At 40.2% G+C, this 22566-nt stretch overlaps 2 protein-coding genes across 2 annotated transcripts in view; one reads left to right on the top strand and one right to left on the bottom strand.

Annotated features, from left to right (window-relative positions):
• cryba1l2 (crystallin, beta A1, like 2) overlaps positions 1-1593 on the bottom strand; it is a 55461-nt gene extending 53868 nt beyond the window's left edge. The window contains exon 1 of the mRNA XM_063476888.1: positions 1521-1593. The gene's annotated coding sequence lies outside the window, so the exon portion shown is untranslated. The remainder of the gene's footprint in view (positions 1-1520) is intronic.
• rtn4rl2a (reticulon 4 receptor-like 2 a) lies at positions 884-5583 on the top strand. Its single transcript, XM_063476887.1, has 4 exons — positions 884-1053; positions 1623-1849; positions 1973-2206; positions 2384-5583. Exons 1-4 carry the CDS (start codon positions 996-998, stop codon positions 3242-3244), a joined length of 1380 nt encoding a protein of 459 aa, XP_063332957.1. The 5' UTR covers positions 884-995; the 3' UTR covers positions 3245-5583.
• The last annotated feature ends 16983 nt before the right edge of the window (positions 5584-22566 follow it).

The raw sequence follows: 22566 nt of genomic DNA, 5'->3' as shown, positions 1-22566 counted from the left end.
CATTACTAGCCAATCACCCCTCCATTATTAACCTAATTAACAATATTTCAACTAGTGCAATAAAAACATAGAAAAACAAGAAGAAAGACATTAGCAGAGAGAGAGGAATTGTGTTTGATAACCCCATTCTCATCCTTATATCTCAGATTTGCTTTAACACGCCCAAATGTCCTTAAATAGTAAATGAAACCTCGCTTTCATATGTCCACTTCTATCTCGTTTTAGCTAATGACTGCCATTTGATATCTTCATCATCAAATTATGTCAGGAGCTATAATTAATCTACCAACAGTATGACTGGAGTATGTCGTAATTAACCTCCACACCAAACAGGCCACTATTCAATCACTGTTGTTTTGAGTGACTCTCTTCTGGCACCAAGCTCTCCCTTATGGTTGAATCATGATTCGGGGGCATCCTTCTTTCCTAAGACAGGACCATCTAAGTCTTTTTCTGTATCTTTCTGTCTGGCTGCTGCGCGCCGGAAGCAGACCATAATAAGCGTCGGCCAGGAAACAAGCTATGCGCTCTTCTCCTACCCGTCCTCCGCTCCTCCACAACTCAGTCATCATTACCGGGCACCGTGCCTTGGCTCATTCACCCCTCCCTACACTGCTTCTACATTCACTCTTTAGCACTCCCTCCCTCTTTTCCCAATGTGCGTCGAAAAGTCTCCTCCTCTCACAGAGTCTGAGCGCACGTCTCCAACCAGCCTTTACGCGCGAGCAAACTCTCCAAGAGAATCCCCTACGGTCGGCCCCTCCCCTTTCCGTTTCTTACCGCCCTCACTCATTCATGACCCCGATCAGTGACGTAGGAGATTCCACGGTGCCTACTGCCGTAGGCAATGACAAGGTGCTTGAGTATATATGGGACACTGGTAGCCATCAACCGGCACACTCTCAGTCGCTCCGACTCGGGAACCAGGGCATCAGCGGAGATAGCAGGCTTTACTTCGCGGTCTTAGGCTAACTCGCTTTGGGCTTTGGTTCAGGATGGAAACCTCTACTTTTTCTCGGAGCCGACGATGCTCCATCATGCGCAGCTGCAAAAGTAAGTTTCTCTCTATCTTCTATGGTTTTGGATACGCATTGGATTCAAATGACAGTCAATGCTGCTTTGCTTTAGAACTTAAACACTTTTAAGTTTTTTTTTTAAATGTAAGAATGCGTGAAGTACTTTGACTTATATGAATCAGAACATCCAAAATTGATATATGGATGGATGATACAAAATTGAAATGAAAGTCTGTCAGCTCTCTGCCTGTTTGGTGATTTATTTGAGCTAAATTGGATGTACAAGTGTGTTAAGAGCTTTTTCTTTGACTCTGAGAAATCGTTGCTATGATTTGATTAAATTCCTTTCCGATTACGCTGTGCGTAACGGTCGGCGTAAGTGTAGTGCCAAGGTGTAAACTTAATTTACTGCGAAACCTCAGAGAAAATATGAGTAGATGCAAGCCATAATCGCCTAAAACAATTAAATATTTTTCTTATCTAAAAATGAAGGCAGATATTTACCGTTATGCACTCTGCATGATGTTTCGTTGAATGGTAATGGATGATTATCGCACCATGGACAGCTCCCACTCACTTCCTTCTCTCTGTCCCCGCTCTTTCTAGGCGGTCTCTCCCTCTGGCTGGTGGTGTGGCTAGTCCTTGGTAAGCCAAGTCCGGCATCGGCATGTCCGCACCTGTGTGTGTGCTATCCGACGCCGATGACTGTGAGCTGCCAGGCGCAGAACTTCACCGCCGTTCCTGTCGGAGTGCCGTATGAGTCGCAGCGCGTGTTTCTCCAGAACAACAGGATCACGGAGCTTAGAGTTGGCTCTTTTGGCTTCGGAACTCAGGTAAGAAAGAATCAAGAAAGCAGCATCTACAGTGCGAAGTTGTTGCTTTTCCACACTGAAAGTTTAAAAATAATGAAAAATATAATCAAAATTTAATTTCATAAATACGTTTTCTCCCTTCAGGTTCTGTGGCTGTTTTCCAACAACATCACGTGGATTGAGGCAGGGGCCTTTAGTGAGCTGAGGGACTTGGAGGAGTTGGACCTGGGGGATAACCCTAACCTCCACAGGTTGGAGGGGGGAGCCTTCCGTGGCCTTGAGAAGCTCCAGAGCCTCCACATGCACCGCTGCCGGCTCACTGCCCTGCCCCATGACATCTTCCACAAGCTTTACAGTCTGCAGTTCCTTTATCTGCAGGTAGGGGCGCTGGAAAGCCATGCACATGCATACAGATAACTCTGACACATAGAAACACATGCATCCACCCACACATGTGCCTTCACATGCAGCATCACACGTGTTACCAATATTACCAATCACATTCACTGTGTCTGATTTTCTGAGCCTAAACCCCATTTTTTCTCCAATTTGCAGGAGAATAATCTTCACTTCCTGCAGGATGACATCTTTTCTGACCTCATCAACCTGAGTCAGCTGTTCCTGCATGGCAACCGTATCCGTACCCTTTCAGAGAACGTGTTCCGTGGCCTGGTCAACCTCGATCGCCTTCTCCTCCACGACAACCGCATTAGACAGGTGAACCGTCGGGCCTTCCGTGACCTTGGCCGCCTGACAATGCTCTTCCTCTTCAATAACTCTCTGGCTGAGCTGCCCAGCCAGACTCTGAGGGACACCCAGGGCATCGAGTTCCTCCGCCTCAATGCCAACCCCTGGTCTTGTGGCTGTGAGGCCCGTGCCCTGTGGGAGTGGTTCCGTGAGGCCCGTGTCTCCTCATCTGAAGTCATCTGCTCCTCCCCTTCCACCCGTCGTGGCCAGGATCTCCGCTTCCTTCGTGAGATGGACTTCGCCCTCTGCCCCCTGCCTGACCCTGGCTCCATTGCCGGCTCCACCACCACCACCTTCAGCACCAAGACCCGCTGGTGGTTCCACAAGAACAAGCCCCAGTCATCCACTAAAGGTGTCTTCGAGAAAGCCTCAGAGACTGTAAAGGCCGGTTTGTACGGAAAGGGCCCGTCCACAATCACCTCAGCAGTCAAGTATGAGCTGGGAGAGGATGAGCTGGCGCTGCCCAAACTCGAGCAAGAAGAGTACTGGGCAAACTATGGCAATGAGGACTCAGGTGTCACCCTGCGGTGCTTTGAGCTTGAATGTCCACCTGAGTTCGACCTGCCTCCATCTTCCTCCTCTCCCAGATCCTCCTCACCCTCTTTTCTTTTACTACTAGCCCTTTCTGTTTTCACCCTCTGCCTCAACCTCCACCTGCTATTCGGCTGAATCTGACTCTTAGTACCACACCCCTACCCTTCCAGCCTGTTTTAAAGGCTGTGAGGATCCCTGTTAGACTTTCTACACCCCCTTTGCCCGCTTTGCTGTAAGCAAATCCTCAAGGCACAGCAAGGGAGATGGGGGGACGGTTAGATTTGAAATCTACCAACTACAGGGCTTAACACTTTTCAGGGCTGCTAAGAGTTCTTCAGCTAAGGTATATATTTATCTACAATGCTCTGCAGGTATGGCTTTCTCTGCCTTACCTGTATGATGTCATGTTATGATGCCCTGTAATCAGGGCTACGAGGGCTGAGTCCATCTCTAGTACAAACGCAATTTGATAGCAGCTGTGAATGATGTTGTCAATTCTGTCACCTCAACTTATTTAAAACTACTAGTGCTTTTAGTGCATCCAATTAACTGGTTGCTGCAAATGCTACAATTACTGTTAGAATCAGTGCACAGTAATGAAAATACTGTAACCACTTAAAGTGTCATGTAAATAGTTATGTGTACTGTGAGTGTTCAAACTAATATCTGTGGTTCATCACAATCATGTTCATCTTGATCCAGAAAAACTGTGAAGGCTTGTGCTTCTACAGGACAGAGCACCAGGCGCAAAGAAGTTGAGGGCCTTAGAGCGAGAGAGGAGAAAGGGAAACAAACTGTGAGGCTGAGAGGGAGCAAAAGGAACGAGAGAGAGAGATGCACGGACGTCATAGAAGAGGGAAGGGAGACAAAATGGCAGTGAGAGGAGGGGAGGAGATTTCAATGGAAACAGCTTTAGAAAGAAGAAGATGTGGGTGGGGAGGGGAGTGTTCAGGCAGCAATAAGAAAAGAAGCAGAAAAACAGCGAGACAGAACAGAGGACAGTGCTGGCGGTAGAAGCAGCAATTTGCAGGAGACAAATAATAAATCTACTCATCAGTAGTTGTTCCATCCATTATACTCATACCGTTCACCATTTTCTGTATATATAGTGTTGTTTTGCGACAACCACAGGGAATGAATGCTTCCTGTCAGGAAGCCAGAGATTTTGTTTTTTGGATGTCTTTCTGTGACATATTGATATAATGTGTGATGATTGTTGACTTGGATGCAGATGAAGATCTTGATAAAAAAGATATATTGAATACTTCTTGAATCATTCTTTTCTTTGGGGCAGTTTTTGCTGAATATATTTTAACTGAAGGAATTCTGAGGTGCACTTCATGCACCATCATAAAACAAATGTGGGATCAAAAATGCACAAATTGTCTCAGTGCATCAGAAGTGTGGTGACGACACTGGACTGAAAGGACTGATCACTTGGCCACATGGAAAGCTCTGACTTAACAGGCATCTGTGTGTGTGCATAAATGGGGATGAATGGATTCACAAGTAGGCAACACTGCAAAAGGCAAGTACGTCAGTAGGTTTCTCACTTTTGTGATTCATCAACAGGCGATGCCAAATGGACAGACAAAGCGCAAACTGGCTGATTTGTAAATACACCAAGAGAGCAATGAGAGAGTCTGGAGAGAGACAGAAATCAGAGTTAAATTTAGGCTCAAAGACTGACATGCAGAAAGACTAATGGAAATGATATGAGGTGAAACAGGAAAAATGTGCTGAGGCAGCAGACTGGAGAAATGCTCTGATGGAGCAACACAAGAAGGGAAAAACAAAAGAAACAGCAGGAAGTTACCTTATACATGAAAATTTTAGATATCCATCAGGAGGGTTTATTAATTGCTTCTTCTTGAAAACAATTTACTGTAAGGACTTGGAAAAAAGGGAAAGATAGTGTAGGTGTACTCATGCACAGCTACTCTTTTTCCTAACAGTCTTTTAAATTACTCACTGTTATCAGAAAGATTTCTTGATCTCTCGAGGGTAAAGACAGGATGAAAGGAGGTGATGTCTGGCTGTGACGGTGGTGAGTAGGGCAAGGCAAAGATGTAGTAGGAGTGAAAGAGTAGGAGGTAGTGAGCCACGTACAAGCCAGCTGGCCTTGCAAGGGTTACAGAAAACTAGTTCCTCTTTGAGAATTTCTTTTTTTTTGCCAACTGAGTTCCCCATTAGGAATGACTTTGGAAAATATTCAGTGTCATCTTTGTCAGCTTTTTAGTCTCTTTCAAAGTCTAACGGAGGAGGTCAAACTGAGCCCGGGTGCTCTTCAGTGGCCATGACAGTGAGGTCACTGTCAGATGACCAAAGTGCCAGTTATACCATTTCCAATTTTTGTTTGTTTTTCTGTCTGCATGTTCTATGTTTTGTATCTGAAAAAGAAATGATACTATATGAAAAATCTGCTTATTTGGTATTTATTTTTACTGTAAAAGAAAATAAAAGATGTTCTTCAAAGATGCACCATAAAGAAAGAATAAATTCATATTTGTTTTAACAAAGCATTTTCTAAAAATGTGTGGGTGTTTCATTCTATGTCTTGGCAACTGTCCAGTCAAACACCCAAAGCAATCAAACTGCACGCACACATATGCATGCAAGCATGCACGCACACACAAAATCACGTGGACACACAGACACAGTTGCCATTGTGTAAGTCCTCCAGGCAGCTATCCAGCTTTCTTAACGGTGCAACTACTCAACAGAGAAAGAGAACAGGAAATGTGGGGGTGAAAACAGTGAGGAGAGTTAAACTATTCACTGTTTAAGGTTCAACCTGCCTCATAAGGAGCACCTGCTCTTGCAGTAAGATCACATAATCAAAAAGAGACACCAATAATGATAGTAATCAAAATATAATGATCATAAGCACTGTTTATGGCCACAGGGTTATTTTTGCCAAAAAAGGAAAAAGAGAAAAGTAAAAATTTTGGAACATTTTTCAATAAACAACTGATATTAAAGGAGATTTTGCATATCATCAAAACTTTATTACAACACTCAAACACTCTCCTCTGATCATAATGTCTGGGAGGAAGTTGCACTTTAAGTGTAATGAACTCCATTATACTTGGTCATTTGAAGCCTCAGATATCAATCTGAGTGAAAATCTGACTTATGTTGGATACAGCTGAACTAATTGATTTTGCACCCACTCAGAAGAAAGATGACCATCACCATACTTTAATTCTATAACAGACATCCTGTGATACATGCTCAAAGTTACCACTGTGACACTTTTATGACCAAAGAAAAGGTGGAAAATAAAAGCAGAGCAAAAACATGGAAAGTGAAATGATGATAATTGAGCTGACAGGTTACAGCAAAGTATATGATGTGTATTACAGTGGTGTGCCTATTTTCATTTAACCTTTTCCATACATCAAATCTTGTCATACCAGATTTATTAGATCTAAACTGCACAGTCTGGTTTTAAAGAAATTTCAAAGATTGCCAAAATCCTAAAGCATTTATTGATGTCATACATCAGCAGATCATCAAAGTAATTATGATTCATCCTCTGGTGACCATAAACGATCCATTTTAGAGAGAGTGAAACACAGACCACAGACGTTTTGGGTACAAAGTAGCCACACAGGACACTTTGCATGTAGCATATCTACTGGTTGAATCCAGAGAGAATAGGAAATTGTAGAAAATACAAGAAATTTCAGTGATCTGAGAGGTGGACATTACTAAACTCTTTCATCAGGCTGGGGATATCTTTAAATCTGGATATAAGTGAGAAAAGTGGGAGGAAAAAAAGGTGTTTTGGGGAGTATCTGAGAAATGAAGGCTGTATATAAACTAAGAAGTACCCATACAAAATTCTTTTTGTTTCCAAAAAACTTTGTGCTTTGAGATCCCTTCCAGCTGCTCTGGAAGTAAATCGTAATTTATACAAATTAATGAGAAGTATTTCTTTTTTTAGTAGAATGCAGCAATAATGGACCGTGCACAGAGTTATCAAGCTGGCAGGGTAATTACCTACCTACTTGGCAAGTGGGAGTTTTAGTTTAACTATAGATGATTTAGTAGAGATTGCAAACATCTTTAATAAAATTTAAAAAAAAAAGTGGTTTAAATTGTTTCATTGCTTTGATGCAAATATGGGAACGAATTCCTAATCTTTTCACATTGTCCAACAGCATGTGTGTGGCAGATTTCAATCTGTGCAAACACAAAGCTGCTACATACAAAAGTCACAGACTCCTGCTGCACACACACCACTCTCTGTGGCATGGAGCTTGCTCCGTGGAATCACAGCTTGTCATGCCTATATAAGGATGAAACAAGCACATCAGACAGCTCATCCTTCACATTCCTATTGGTCTCCAAGCTTTTGTTTGGCAGAAAAATTCTATGACGCACTTCGTCGTAGAGTCCATTTAAACTGTGTGGGTTTGATTGGATGACGTCCATGTCACTCAATCAGGCAAAATCAGAACCACAGCGAGTAGAGTGGGGAGGCAGGGCATGAATGTATCTGTATAAGCTACAGTATGTTGAATAGATGAATATTAATGACTACAGAGTTATTGAAGAGAAGTGAGGGAGCAGCACAGAAACGAGGAGGAAGCTCGTTTCTCTGCACTTGTTCAAGTGCGTCACTACTTTGTCACACTTATTTCCACCTGCTGGGCCTCATCCCTCTCTCTCTCTCACGCACACACACACACACACACACACACACACACACACACACACACACACACCTTCTCACGTGCATACGCAATTTGCATGTCTTTCGACTTTATGCTGAGCAGCTGAATTTACACCACCTCTCAGATTCCTGTGCAACAAATCGAAGATGACATGAGGTCTTTGCGTTCCTGCTTTCACACATCTCTTTCTGTAAAGCGCACTTGACGTCATGTCTGTTGTTGTTCTCATATTTCTGTACTTTGCTTCCTATTTGAACCAAGAACCTTCCCTGATACATGGTTTTTCCTTTTTCATAGAGATAAATAGAAACGTGACCCTTTCAACCTCTCATTTGTAGGTATTTGTGTTTGGCTGATAGCTGAATTTTCTAAATTACTTTACATTTATGTTTGATGCTTTCTTTTGATCCCTCAAAGTATTCTTTGTCAGTTTCTGCAAAAACAGCTCACTGTACATAACTGTTCATTATTTCTTTTGTCCCTTTTTACGGCAGGTAGGAATAGAAATATCTTGCATATCAAAGAGACGACAACAAAAGTTGCTTGCTATAACAAGCTGAGAGAGAAAAGCTTTTTGATCCATTTTACAGCCATGAGGCCAGTTTTTATTTTCATTAACTTCATTCATATAAAACATATGGAAAGGTTAAGAGTTATGCATGCATTATGCATAAGGTAAGCCCATTAAAAACAGCAGTACAGCACATGTATTAAACTTTATGGAAATGGTAGTATTTGATGCTTGATGCTATTCATTTAAATAAATCAAATCATGCCATCTATTACAAACTGATATGCATGGTTATGTCAGACAATATAGACAGCATCTTCTGTGCAGATAAAAAGTTAGCACACTCTTACTCATATCATGTGTGCACTCAGAAAAAAGTGAAAAGTCACTGACGCCAATATGAAGTTAAAAAACACCGCTCGCTGTTAACAGAATGAGATGAAAATGAGGATTTGTGTAAAAGAGAGGGAGACGGAAAGCTAGCAGCAGAAGAGGTGTGACGTTTGAGTCATGTACTTGGATCTCTTTTCAGCGAGAACATTTGGAAGGCTTAAGTGTGCAAGCACACACACACGTGCGAATGCACCCCCGTTGGCAGCATTTGGCGTTGCTAGTACGCCTTAAGAGAGACCCACTGGGAGACAGACGTTTCTCATCGGATCACACAAGTGGGATCCACGCACATACATGCCCACAGACACACATGCATACTACACACTGACACCTACATGCAGACTCACCCTGTTTTCTCAACCAGGTGGCCCCAAAATAATCTTTCCATGGCATAAACATTTGCATTTCAGTGTGTATTTTGGTGTTTCTGAGGTGACAAGTACGTCAGGAACTCTGCTGTCATCTTGATCCCCCTGAAAATTTTGAATTTAAACAAAAATCTGCCTGTTCACAAAAATGTTTATGTATACACTGAAAAAGAGTCCATGCAGAGCGCTGAGTATATACCAAATAAGCAAAGAAGAAGAAGCTAAAACACAAAGGAAACAGATGGACGAAATCACATACAGATGTCCCAGATGGTTCTAACATCATCTATCTGTTTGTCATTTAAAGTGAGATGAAAGAGCGAGACGAGGAGGTGGGAAAGAAAGGGAGAGAAAAAACAATGGACTGAAAATAGAATATGACAGGAGAAACAAACGCACGGAGAGATGAGGGGCATAGAAGGAAGGAAGATGTTTACTATATCATGCCCTCTGACATGTTTATCTAACCTTTCCTACTTGTTTTACTTTGCCACTGTAAAGTTCTCCCTGTCATTATCACCCAATGCTGAACCTGGTGAACTCGGTGACTGTGATAAATCCTGACTCAATCAAATTATGCCATCTGTTACAAACAGACATGCACGATTATGTCAGAGAATATAGACCCAGGAATCTATTTTGTGTCCTAGAATGCCAAAAAAACATAACGTCTGAGTTACAACAGTTACTTTAAAGGTTGCTGTAACTGCTTATTCTGTCTTTAGCAGTATTTTCCTGAGGCCTAGATGCAGTTTTATGAATGCTTTTTCTTCCAAATATGGTAAATGACATTATTTCTCGTGTATTTCACATTATTTGTAAAAAGAACAAACTTTGAAATATTGTATAAAGATCCTGGTTTGGCTTCTTTCTTGACAATTTGTTTAAAAATCCTCTTTTATAGCAAAAATATTAATAAAATACAGGCAAACTACAGTAGTACTACTGCTGATGTGTTAACAGTAAATGCATCCTACATGTAACATGTCAATATGATATTAAAATCAAATGTAAAGATGACATTTTGTAATATCTAACAGCAGAAATTACAACAAAAGCTAACAGTTGATATAATAATTTTTAAATCTGTGATTAAAAAGAAGATTAGGATGATTAACCAATAAGGAAGATTTTTATAGATTCCATGGAAGGAATATGAGCCTTAATATCATTGGTCACATTTGTACCTCAGGGTCATAGCTGAGGTCAGCTGTCAATCCTCAGCTCCTCCAGTCTGGATGTTGAAGTTTCATTGGGCACAATGTTGAGCCCTAAAACTAACCCTGATGTGTTAATAGAGACTGAAGCTTGCATTGTAGTGTGCTTTGAGTGGTTGAAAAGACAGGAAAGCGACTCATTAATGCAGTCCATTTACCACTCATTCAGCTGTTGATAAAACTTGACTGAAGCATGCATGCTAAATGACTGTGCCCCATTTTAAACCACAGAGGAGAGCACAGATTTAAACACTACAAAAGTCTCTAATGTGAGATTTAATTTTTTGCAAAATGTAGGAGGGTACTGGGGGAAGGATGAGCAGGCTGCTTGCTTATAAAATGAGATAAGAGACAACTCCTCTTTAGAAATGGTTAATTGATTCAACATTTCCTCCAAAAGTGGGTTTGCAACTATACTCCACATATGCAACTATTTCATAGCCATGGTTTGCCCCAGAGGAAAATCTTTTGGCCAGTGTTAATAAACAGGCTCAAAAAGGCTCAGAGAATATTTCCGGAAAGTAGGGGGTGGCCATGTCTGATCTCTCTATCGCACAGAATCATGATACAGCACCAATAAATTAGTCCTCCTACCCACAGTTTCCACTTCTCCGTGTCCTAATTCTCCACTGTGCTTCACCGATTATAACTGTCGCAGAATAACAACATCACATGTTTTAACCAGCCCTTGCTTCATGTTTTTCCTCTAGTCCACGTTTTCTGGACTCACATGGAGCTTCACGTTTGCATCCTGGAGCACCAAATAAAACTTTGTGTTCATTTCAACATCTTCCCACCTCTTTGTCTTTCTCTTGCCAACTCCTCCCTCCTCTTTTCTTCTCCTCTGTCATCCACCAGTACGTTCTGTTCTGTTCTACCGCCGATGACTTGCTGTGTCACTGAGGTGTTGCCTCAGTCAGCAGTCATTTGTAGTCATCTTTCTTGCACTGTAATTGTGTTTAAAGACACTTCATACTTGAAAGTGGGTTGTAAACATATTTTTCAGCCTGAATATTAACAACGTGAAGTCATCTAGTTATTTTCAGCACACAGAATTCTATTATGCAAATATGTTCATGCTTTACAAAACCTGTGTAGTAAACACTGAAATACATCCAGGGTATCCACAATTTGTGAAAAGTTAGAGAAAGTACTGGTTAGTTTATTACAGTATGTATAAACAAATCTTGAAGGGCAGCTTCCAGGTGCCATGACAGTAACATGTTGTAAATAAGTTTTTATTGTTTTATTCTTTAGTCTGTGCTTATGTATCACTAATTTGAGGTTACTGGTAGGACTGGTGGATTTAGAGGACATTTAGTGGACTACTGACCAGTAATTCAACTTCAAATAACTCTGGCTTTGTACACTCTCGATCAGGCATTTCTCAGTGATCACTTTGTTTCTATTTTTCACCATCCTTCCATCAGTTTTTCAGTTTCTATCACTTAGGGGCATCCCCACAGCATGATGCTGCCGCCATCATGCTTTACTATTGGGACCGTATTAGTAGGCGATGAGCAATGCTTGGATTTGCCAACCATTTGCAGTCCTTGGAGTTCTTCCCAAAGAGAAAATTTTTGTCTCAATACACCAGATAATCATTTCTTAGTCCTCTAGATGCAATTTGGAAACCACCAAGTGGGCTGTCATAAGCATTGTTCTCAGAGTGGTTTCAGTCTACTACTCTGCCACAAAGGCCTGATTCACGAGTGCGGCTCAGATGGTCATCCATCTGGCAGGTTACTTCATCTCTGCAGAGGACATGCAAAGCTCTTTTAAACAAACTGTCTTCTTCACATCTTTGACCAGGAACGTCTCACTCATTTACATAGATTTGCTCATACTTTTGCTCTATTGATCTTAAATAGCACTTTTCTATTCTACTTTAACACTCGAAGTCCTTTGTACAGCACACTCTATTCACACACATTTATACAAACATGCTCTAAGTGCTTTTATTGAACATTCATACACATTCACATCCTGATGGATGCATTGAAGAGCAACTTTGGGTTCAGTATCTTGCCCAAGCATACCTTGGCATACAGACTGGAGCAGCCAGGAAAGGAACCACCAACCGTCTGATTCATAGATGACCTGTTCTATCAGCTTTCTAAACTACCAAACCTTTAAAAAACAACACGTCTCCCAACCGGTCACAGCAGATGGCCGCCCCGCCCAGCAGATGGCTCTGCTGGAGTTTTTCCCTCCCACTGTCGCCAAAGCGTCTGGTAATGTGGCATTGTATGGTTGTTGGGGTTTCTCTGTATTATTGTAGGGTCTTTAACGTACAATATAAAGTGCCTTGAGGTGAATGTTTTCGTGATTTCATGCTAAACAAATAAAATGAATTTAACTGAATTTAAATTATGTCACCGATCTACAGCTAAAGTAATTATAAAATGATTGTAGTCAATCTTTAGTATTACTGTTTCTTCATGTCACAACACAACACCTAGATAGGAAAGTTTTTTTTTTTTTTTTTTTTTTTTTTTTTTTTCAATTGAGATTTAACAACAATATAATATAATGCTAAAAAACACAGGAGCAGGTGCCGGGTTGTGGAAGGCGACATGTTGTCCCGGGTATCTTGAATACATTGGCTGAGATGGACATTGTCATTCTGCCTAATTATGTTTTATGTGTGTAACTAGAGACTGGCCACAAACATAAAACACATTTTTAATTTAAAAATCATAAATTTATTTTTCAAACTATATATGACTATTAAAAATTTGTACAGTCGTGGCCAAAAGTTTTGAGAATGACACAAATATTAGTTTTCACAAAGTTTGCTGCTTCAGTGTTTTTAGATCTTCGTGTCAGTTGTTTCTGTGATATATTGAAGTATAATTACAAGCACTTCATAAGTTTCAAATGCTTTTATTGAGAATTACATCACGTTTATGCAAAGAGTCAATATTTGCAGTGTTGGCCCTTCTTTTTCAAGACCTCTGCAGTTGGCCTTGGCATGTTATCAATCAACTTCTGGGCCAGATCCTAACTGATGGCAACCCATTCTTTCATAATCAATGCTTGGAGTTTGTCAGAATTAGTGGGTTTTTGTTTGTCCACCTGCCTCTTGAGGATTGACCACAAGTTCTCAATTGGACTGAGGTCTGGGGAGTTCCCTGGCCATGGACCCAAAATGATTTGTTCCCCGAGCTACTTAGGTATCACTTTGGCTTTATGTCATGGTGATCCATCATGCTGGGAAAGGCATTGTTCTTCATCAAACTGTTCTTGGATGGTTGGAAGAAGTTGCTTTCAGAGGATGTTTTGGTACCATTCTTTATTCATGGCTGTTTTTTTTGGCAAAATTGTGAGTGAGCCCACTCCCTTGGATGAGAAGCAGCCCCACACATGAATGGTCTCAGGATGCTTTACTGTTGGCATGAGACAGGACTGATGGTAGTGCTCACCTTTTCTTCTCTGGACAGTCCTTTTTCCAGATGCCCCAAACAATCGTAAAGGGGCTTCATCAGAGAAAATGACTTTACCCCACTCCTCAGCAGTCCACTCGCTGTACTTTTTGCAGAATATCAGTTCGTCCCTGATGGTTTTTTTGGAGAGAAGTGGCTTCTTTGCTTCCCTTCTTGACACCAGACCATCTTCCAACAGTCTTTGCCTCACTGTGCGTACAGATGCACTCACACCTGCCTACTACCATTCCCGAGCAAGCTCTGCACTGGTGGCACTCTGATACCGCAGCTGAATCATCTTTAGGAGGCGGTCCTGGTGTTTGCTGGACTTTCTCGAGCGCCCTGAAGCCGTCTTCACAATAATTGAACCTCTTTCCTTGAAGTTCTTGATGATCTGATAAATGGTTTATTTAGGTACAATCTTAGTAGCAACAACATCCTTGCCTGTGAAGCCCTTTTTATGCAACGCAATGATGGCTACTTGTGTTTCCTTGCAGGTAACCATGTTTAATAGGAAGAACAACGATTTCAAGCATCACCCTCCTTTTAATGCATCCAGTCTGCTATTCTAACTCAGTCAGCATAACATAATGATCTCCAGCCTTGTGCTCGTCAACATTCTCACCTGAGTTGATGAGAACATTAATGAAATGATCTCAGCAGGTCCTTTCATGGCATGAAATGCTGAATGATGAAATGCAGTGGAAATTGAATTTTTGAGATTAAGTTCATTTTCAGGGCAAAGAAGGAGTTTGTAATTCATCTGATCACTCTCCATAACATTCTAGAGTATATGGAAATTGCTATCATAAAAACTGAAGCAGCAAACTTTGTGAAAACCAGTATTTGTGACATTCTCAAAACTTTTGTACATGTATATTTTCATCACCTCTTTCTCATTACACCGTTCTTCTTCTCATCTTAATCTGCCTTCTCACTTAATTTCCAACTCATCCTCTTGGTCCTCACTTCAAGCCTCATCTCCTGAATTGAAGTTCACAAAAAACATGTGCAAACATGTTTCAGAAGAGTTGATATGTGGCCATACTGTCTTTGGACAGCTGACAGCTAGCTGGCTAGAGAACAACTGATTATAAGCTAACATTATGCCAGCTAATATTAAGCTCGAGTGCCCTTAAAAAAAAAAAAAAAAGGAAGGAAGGAAGGAAGACTCAAAACAGGTTCATTACATCGGACAAAACTCACATGTTTTGTCCGAGTCCAACAATGTTAGAGTGACTTCAAAGAAAGTTGCAATAATGCCAGCCAACAGTGGCCAAAACAACCACGCTTACCGACAGAAAAGTTCTTCAACAGCTCAAATCAGCAACACTGTCACTGGACAGAAATATGCTTAACTGACACGCTGACCCCCATTAGACTCCTTTCACCAGGGTTTACAGCCTCCTCCAGAAAATAGACAGGGACAAGTAGCATACTGGCAACTGAGGTGCCAGTATGTAGTGTGTGTTTGTGGATTGACAAACACACAAACAACTACCAGAGTTTTTGAGGTGACTTAGGAGCAAAATACTAAAATGTTAAATTGTTTGGTTAATTGTTCAATCCTTTTTTATTCTTGATTTATTGCTAAGTGTAAGTATAAAAATATAGTGTGTACAAAAATGTTTTTCTAAGCAAACAGTCTGATCTACATTTTACGTTTTTGATCTATTGGCTGACTTAAGCCTAATTGCTGTACAGTAGCCAACGTAGCTAGGCACTTGAATTGGGAGAGGTAAAAAAATAGAAGTCAGCTGGAATTAATCGAAATCTAGCAGTGAGATTTTACACATTGTACCTTTAAATATTGTCCTAGTAGATGTTTTCTGATTTTTAAATTGTTACATAGTGAAGAACAGTGAAATATTATAAACAGAGAAGAAGACATAAGCTTATAATTTATTATTTTATTCATTTTTTTTAAAAACCTTGTCTAAACAATTTACATCGGTGAAAAATAAAATAGCTCGTAAAGAGTAGCCAATTAGCTATTTTAATTTTCATATTTGGACAAATCAGAATAAAATAGAAAATAGCACAAAATATCTCCAAAGCAGACTACCTCTGAAAAAATTGTGTGTTCAGTTAATGATTTTTTTCCACAAGAGGAATCAGTCAAGGACTTAAAGTTAATTAGAGCAAACAGGATGAATCTAACCAGAGTTTGCTGTGATACAGTGAATACTTAACATAACAGTTCACTTTGATCTTAAGGATTTTTAAGAAAAAGAAAATCTGCATTGTTATGTCATATAAAATCAAATATATAAATTGTTAATATAATAGTATACATAAAAATCAGGGATCTTAGCACGTTCTAAAGACACCACCTGCTCGTTTCTTAAGAGAGCTAGTACGCCTCTTAAGTAGTTCTTGTTGTATCGTCATTTGACTTTGAAAACCTCCTGATTGCACTTTGTTATTTGTGGATTTAAACAACGTGGCATCTCCCCTGACTCTATGATGGCTCTCTTTTCAAGATGCCCTGTTAGTGGGGAGACAGTTCAGAAAAAATGATCAGATGATGAAACTTAAGTACATTTCATCCAAATTCAAGTCACCCTACATGAGCTGCATTCGGTTTTGAATGCAAATATCCACCCGAAACTTAAGATTCAAATCTGTCAGCCATTACTGGGCCACAGCACAGCATCACTCTGTTTGTGGATCCAAACAGCACAACGTTAAAGAAGCCCCTGGAACAGAAGATGATGTAATATTTTACTGTAATTCAGCATGCTAAATTTAAAGAAATGAAATCATTTCACTTAATCTCTTTTTTCTCACTGCTCTCTAGACTGATCGAGGGTGACTAATGCTCTCCAAGAATCAGGAGAAGCAGCAGCGAACACAAACTGACTGCAGGCATGGTGGGGGAACGAGAAAATGACGGACCAGGACAGAAGCCTCCAAGATTTAGCCCACACAGCACAAACTGAACAGCTTGATTTAACTCAGGGCATCACTCACTAACAAACATAACAAGGACATTTGTTTCCCTGCAGTTCAAGTGAGAAAACTGCTGCTCTTCTCAAGAAGCGGTGTTCCTGGCCCTTGAGTTTATACACTTTCCTCACTGTGCTCTTTCTCAGGTATGGGCTTGCTTAGTCAGATTTTGCCCATTTAAATTAGGGAAGTATTTACATCCTCTGTGGGATGGTTTTAAGACTATACTCATTTGGCAAGGTCCAACATTTTTCAGCATAAACAAAATGTGTGTCCTATAACGGCTTTAGCAGTGGGTGTCTTTTGATTTGACTGAGTCACAAGCTAAATTATCCTAAAAATGAGCTATCACATATGTCACCACAACACCAGGATAAACAAACAGGAAAAAATAAAAAAATGTGTCTCAGGGATCACCAGATATGGATGATCAAAGTGTGGCAAATCAATCGGCTTATATGACATTATAGCTGACAGGAAACTCTCTCAGCTCTGAGAAATCTTCAGTCAGTCTGGCCCAGAAATCAATAGACACAGATGATCAAAAGCAGCAAATATTCTTCTGGCAAGCACCGAAAGATGATGCATGAATAACTGACAGGAAACTCTCTGAATTCCAGATAGCATAGCACTTATGTCAGTTAAAGTTTACACTGAAATATTATGGTTGCATCTTGGACCAGCGCATCAGGAGAAAGGCTGCAATGACCTCATCTATTAAATGGACTAGTACTAATATAGCGCCTTTCTGCTCAATTTTGAGCACTCAGAGCACTTTCTACTACAAATCTCATTCACCTAATTATGCACATACACACAGTGCTTTTATCTATACATAAACACTTTTCTCCACCATTCACACGCACTTTAGTGAATGCATCTAGGGGAACTTGTGATTCAGTACCCTGCCTAAGGATGACACTATAGACTGAAGCAGCCAGGGATAAATCCACCAACTGCCTGAACCTTAGCCGCCCCTATTTATAGGATTTATAGGATATTGTTTCCAACTATAAAAGCACTGAATGTGGAAAACTGGAGTAATCATACTGTCTGTGTTACCATTTGGTTTTATCTGATTAGCAACAACGGTGGAATTTTGGACATTGATGAGTTTATCCCCTCCTTAAATTGTTTTTCAGGCTGCAAGCAGTTTTCCTTTTCTGCGCAGACCCTTTAACACCATCAGTGGTGGAGCAATAAGATTAATGATAAATTTGTTTTAAGCACCATAATGAATCTAGAAGAATCCATCTAGCAAGCAATACATAAATAGGCAACAATGCATTGCCTTAATCAGATGTGTACATGCTGTAATGATGGCCCTGAGGCTGATGGATCTCAATACCATCATTAACTTACTAACTTGTCTTTTTTCCAGCTTTCATTCTTGGCTTTAAATGCACTGTAGCTCCTTTTCAGATTTACTGACCACTGAGAAGGCTTCTTACTATAAGCCACACTGATGTATTCAGACAAACACACACATACACACTCATGGGACTCTCATGCTATATAAAATATCATAATTTGCTTTTTATTTGTAAAAGTTGCTTTGTAAATTTATCCATGTTTGTTTGGCCAGTTTGTTTTGGGCAGCACAGTGGCTAGCACTGTTGAATCACAGCAAGAAGTCCCTGAGTTCAATTCCACCATCAGGCCGGGGGTCTTTCTGTGAATGTTCTGTGCATGTTCTCCCCGTGTTTGTGTGTTTCCGGGTACTCCGGCTGTCACGGCCGAGCAGCCGGTGTGTTTGAGGAATAGACCCAAAAGCAGACACGGGAGAAACGAACTACGGTGTAGCAAAAAGTGAGCCGTTTATTTAGGCTGATGACAGACAAAAACAAACAAACCAAAACAAACAAAACAAACAAAAAAGCAACAACGACAAGAGACTAGAACATAAAACTGAACAGGAACATGCGATAACGAAACTATGAAATAAACCAAACATGAACAGTAGGAGAGAAAACTATGACGTGCCGTGACATGACCTGGAAACAAACAACCCAACACAGAACAGTAAGAGACAGAGGACTTAAATACACACGAAGCTAATGAGGGAATTGGAAACACCTGGAGACACAGCTGACACAAATGAACATAATGGTGCCACAGGGGAAGAGTAAAATTAAGCACATTGTACCCTGCCTCTCGCCCTAAGACAGCTATAATAGGCTCCAGTCCCCCCACCCCCCCACCCTGAAAAGGATAAGTGGAAGAGAATGGATGGTTGTTTTGGCCACATGTTTATAGACATGTCTTCATTTTTGTAAAAACATCTCCTAGTTTGGGAAACCCTGGGCTGACTGATAAAATTAATATCTACATTTGTGTTGTTGACTATTTTGATGTTAGAGTAAGTGAAGCCAGAAACAGAAACACACCCACCAGACACTTTATTAGTTACACCTACTATACTTCTTCTTTAATATATTATATATCCTATATTATGCAAATACCTAATTAGCCAGTCACATGCCACCAGTTCAGTCCATTTAGACAAGCAGAAATGCTCAAGACGACCTATTCAAGTTCAAGCAGAGCTTCAGAATCGAGACGAAAAGTGATTTAAGTGACTCTAAAGGTGATGTGACTGGTCATTTCAGAAACTGCTAACCGACTAAAGTTTAGACTGAAATAATACGGTTGCATCTTGAAACAACACATCAGGAGAAGGGCTGCAATGACCTCATCTATTAAATGGACTAGTAGTAATATAGCACCTTTCTGCTCAATTTTAAGCACTCAGAGCACTTTCTACTACAAATCTCATTCACCCAACCACGTGCATACGTACAGTGCTTTTATCTATACCTAAGGACTTTTCTCCAACATTCACGCGCACTTTAGTAAATGCATCTAGGGCAATTTGTGGTTCAGTACCCTGCCCAAGGATGTTTTGACACATGGACTGATAATTGGAGTAATCATACAGTCAGGGTTACCATTTGTCTTTTTCTTGATTAGCAACAATGAGGAATTTTGGACATTGGTAAGTTTATCCCCTCAAATTTTTGTGCAGGCTGCAAGCGATTTTTCTTTCTCTGACAGACCCTTTAACACCATCAGTGGTGGAGTAAAAAGATTAAGGTTAAATGTGCGTTAAACACTATAAAGATGCATCTGGAAGAATCCATCCAATCCCACGCTAGCAATTTAGTCCATTTAGACAAACAGACATGGTTGACCTATTCAAACGCAAATGGAACTTCACAATCAGGATGACAGGTGATTTAAGTGACTATAAAGGTGTTGTGACTGGTCAGAGTATGTCAGAAAGTACTAATCTACTGGGATTTTCCTTTACAATCCCATATGGAAAAGATAGATACAAACCTTATAAGATTCATATATGTCTTGTGTGAAAAATGAAAAGCATACAAGAGTGAAAACAGATATAAGATCCCTTGAAAAATTATATAAATGGAACTTGTATGCTTTGGATACTTCCTAAAACAATATACGAAAGTAATGAGAAAGTGGCCACTTTCATGAGTAAATCATATAAGCCTTAAATGATTCATTACATGAAGCAAGCTAAAGCTGATGCAAGTCTTTTATAAGTTTTTCCTATTTCTTTTCCATATGGGATGATCTCTAGCTTTTACATTGAATGTTCCAAATAAAAGAGAGAAAATATCCAAAAAGGAGGTTTCTGAGTGAAGATGTTGAAGTCAAAAGACAATGGTTTTAAGCTAATAAGGTACCAGGAACTCAGTACAAAAGCACAAAACATTGAATCTTTAAGGCAGATGAGCTACAGCAGCTAAGACCACACTGGGTGCCTGTCAGCAAAGACAATCTCCATCCAGCAAGTCTCAATTTCTGCTGCCAGAATTTGGAATAACACGGATCCGTCCTGCTTTCCATTAGTGGTTTAGGCTGGTGGTGGGGCTGTAAAGGTTTGAGGGACATTTTCTTGGCACATTTTGGACCTCTTAGTACTAAATGAGCGTCATTTAATGCCATGGCCTTACTACGTGTTGTTGCAGACCATGTCAGTCCGACACAGTGTGCCAATTCTCTAATGGCTGCTTCTAGCAGGATAATATGACATGTCACAAACCTCAAATCACCTCGGACTGCTTTCTTAAACATGGCAATGAGTTCACTGTACTCAAATGGCTTCCATAGTCACCAGGTCTCAATCCAACAGAGCAGCTTTGGGATATGGTGGAACAAGAGATTCACATCATGGATGCACAGCAGACAAATCAGCAGCAATTGCATCAAGCAGCTACATGATTATATACTGAAACCTCTGAGGAGTATTTCCAGCACCCTATTAAATATATGCCATAAAGAATTAAGGTGGTTCTAAAGGCAAAAAGTGGTCAGAACTGACAGTACCAAGGTGTACCTAATTGAGGATATTTTGCAAGTTAGTACTAACCAAAATACATGAAGTTCAACAGCTTGCACACTCTGAGTGTTCTTCATGATAGGTGAGGTTCATTTGCGGAGAAGGGGGATGCTGAAATATGTCTGCCTGCTCTAGGATGATGGCTTGTGGCTTTGACTTGTCATACAGTACACAATGATGACACCTAGGCAACTTGCTTTGGTGGCGCATTTGAATGCACAAGGTAAACTGTCAGGACTGAATCAGCATCTGAAATAGTTCTCATTGTAACTGTGGTAACTGCTGCAGATGGGAGAAGTTTGTCTTCCAGCTTATGGTGATAAGGTGGTTTGTTTGTTTTTTTTTTTAACTGAAAACATGATCTTTTTTTTTTTTTTGAAAGATATTCAAGTTGTTTAAGGGCCTAAAACAGGCCAAAATGCCAAGAGGTCTGATTCCTCATCAGAAAAACTGAATGAATATTTTAACAGTTTTTATTTATTTATTTTTTAAAGCATATTACCTCTGAATTTGAACACAGGGCAGAGGCAGAGTATAAAAAAGGTGGCATGCAAAAGCTGTGCAGTCAGAAGTTTGAAGTCAATGTTTTACAACGTTAAGCAATCTGAAAAACATGCCATGATTGATAAAAGCAACTGAAAATCAACTGAAGAATTTGACTGGAGATTTCATCCCTTCTCTGTTATAGTCCTTTAAAAAGGATTTGATTTAGTGTTTTCCAGGACAGGCGGTTCTCTACATGGACTAAGTATCAACTAAATTTTCTCTGTAATATTTCTAAATGTGTAGGACGTTATATTTAGCTATTAACATGATGGAGTATGTCATCATATTATGTTGTCCAAAACTACAGCAAGTGGGGGAAAGTAGGGTTTATCTGTAGCTTAGTTTGTAGATTTGTCATCGTATCAGTCTGGATTTTGTAGCTGGCTTTCTGAGGTCCTAAAACTCAAAGTACAACAAAATACTGAGGTTAGGGGTTTTTCATCAGAAAATGTATTTTATTCTACATAAACATTTGGAGGAAAGATCGAAGGGACTGATGCAATGGATCTACAAACAGCAGCTGAGGTAATTATTTAGTATTTTCATGAAATAGGACATGGCAGTTGGTGGTTTCCAACTGCAATTTCCTGTTATGTACCTGTTGACTTATTGTAGAGCTCAATATTCCCCATGTCTGTGCTCGTAACCATGGATGACACATCTACTGTAGAAGTGCACACCACAGGAGTTGTAATACCCACCAACATTCGGTGATGATAATAGAGATAACTACCAGAGGAAAGATGTACTTTGATACTTAAATGTTAAGCAATTATAAAAGTTCTTCAGCGTGACAAGGAAACACACAAAAGAAAGTTTTAGGATGTGGTAGAAGATGAGATTCATGTTATAAACGTGCAGCTGATAAATCTGCAGAAGTTGTGTGATGCCATCAAATCAGTGTTTCCAGCATTTTGTTGAATCTATGCCATGAAGAATTAGGGCAGTGCTGAAGGCAAAAATGCTTCCAACCCAGAATTAGTAAGGCGTACTGATTATG

Source organism: Pelmatolapia mariae, linkage group LG6, assembly GCF_036321145.2.
Source record: "Pelmatolapia mariae isolate MD_Pm_ZW linkage group LG6, Pm_UMD_F_2, whole genome shotgun sequence".
Classification (NCBI taxonomy): Eukaryota; Metazoa; Chordata; class Actinopteri; order Cichliformes; family Cichlidae; genus Pelmatolapia; species Pelmatolapia mariae.
The sequence above is the reverse complement of the archived record's forward strand: the minus strand, read 5'-3'. Positions and strand labels throughout refer to the sequence as shown.

Coding starts and splice junctions, on each gene's coding strand:
- rtn4rl2a (XM_063476887.1), top strand. CDS start 996: ATGGAAACCTCTACTTTTTCTCGGAGCCGACGATGCTCCATCATGCGC. Junction 1,054..1,622: donor CATCATGCGCAGCTGCAAAA/GTAAGTTTCTCT, acceptor CGCTCTTTCTAG/GCGGTCTCTCCCTCTGGCTG. Junction 1,850..1,972: donor CTTTTGGCTTCGGAACTCAG/GTAAGAAAGAAT, acceptor TTCTCCCTTCAG/GTTCTGTGGCTGTTTTCCAA.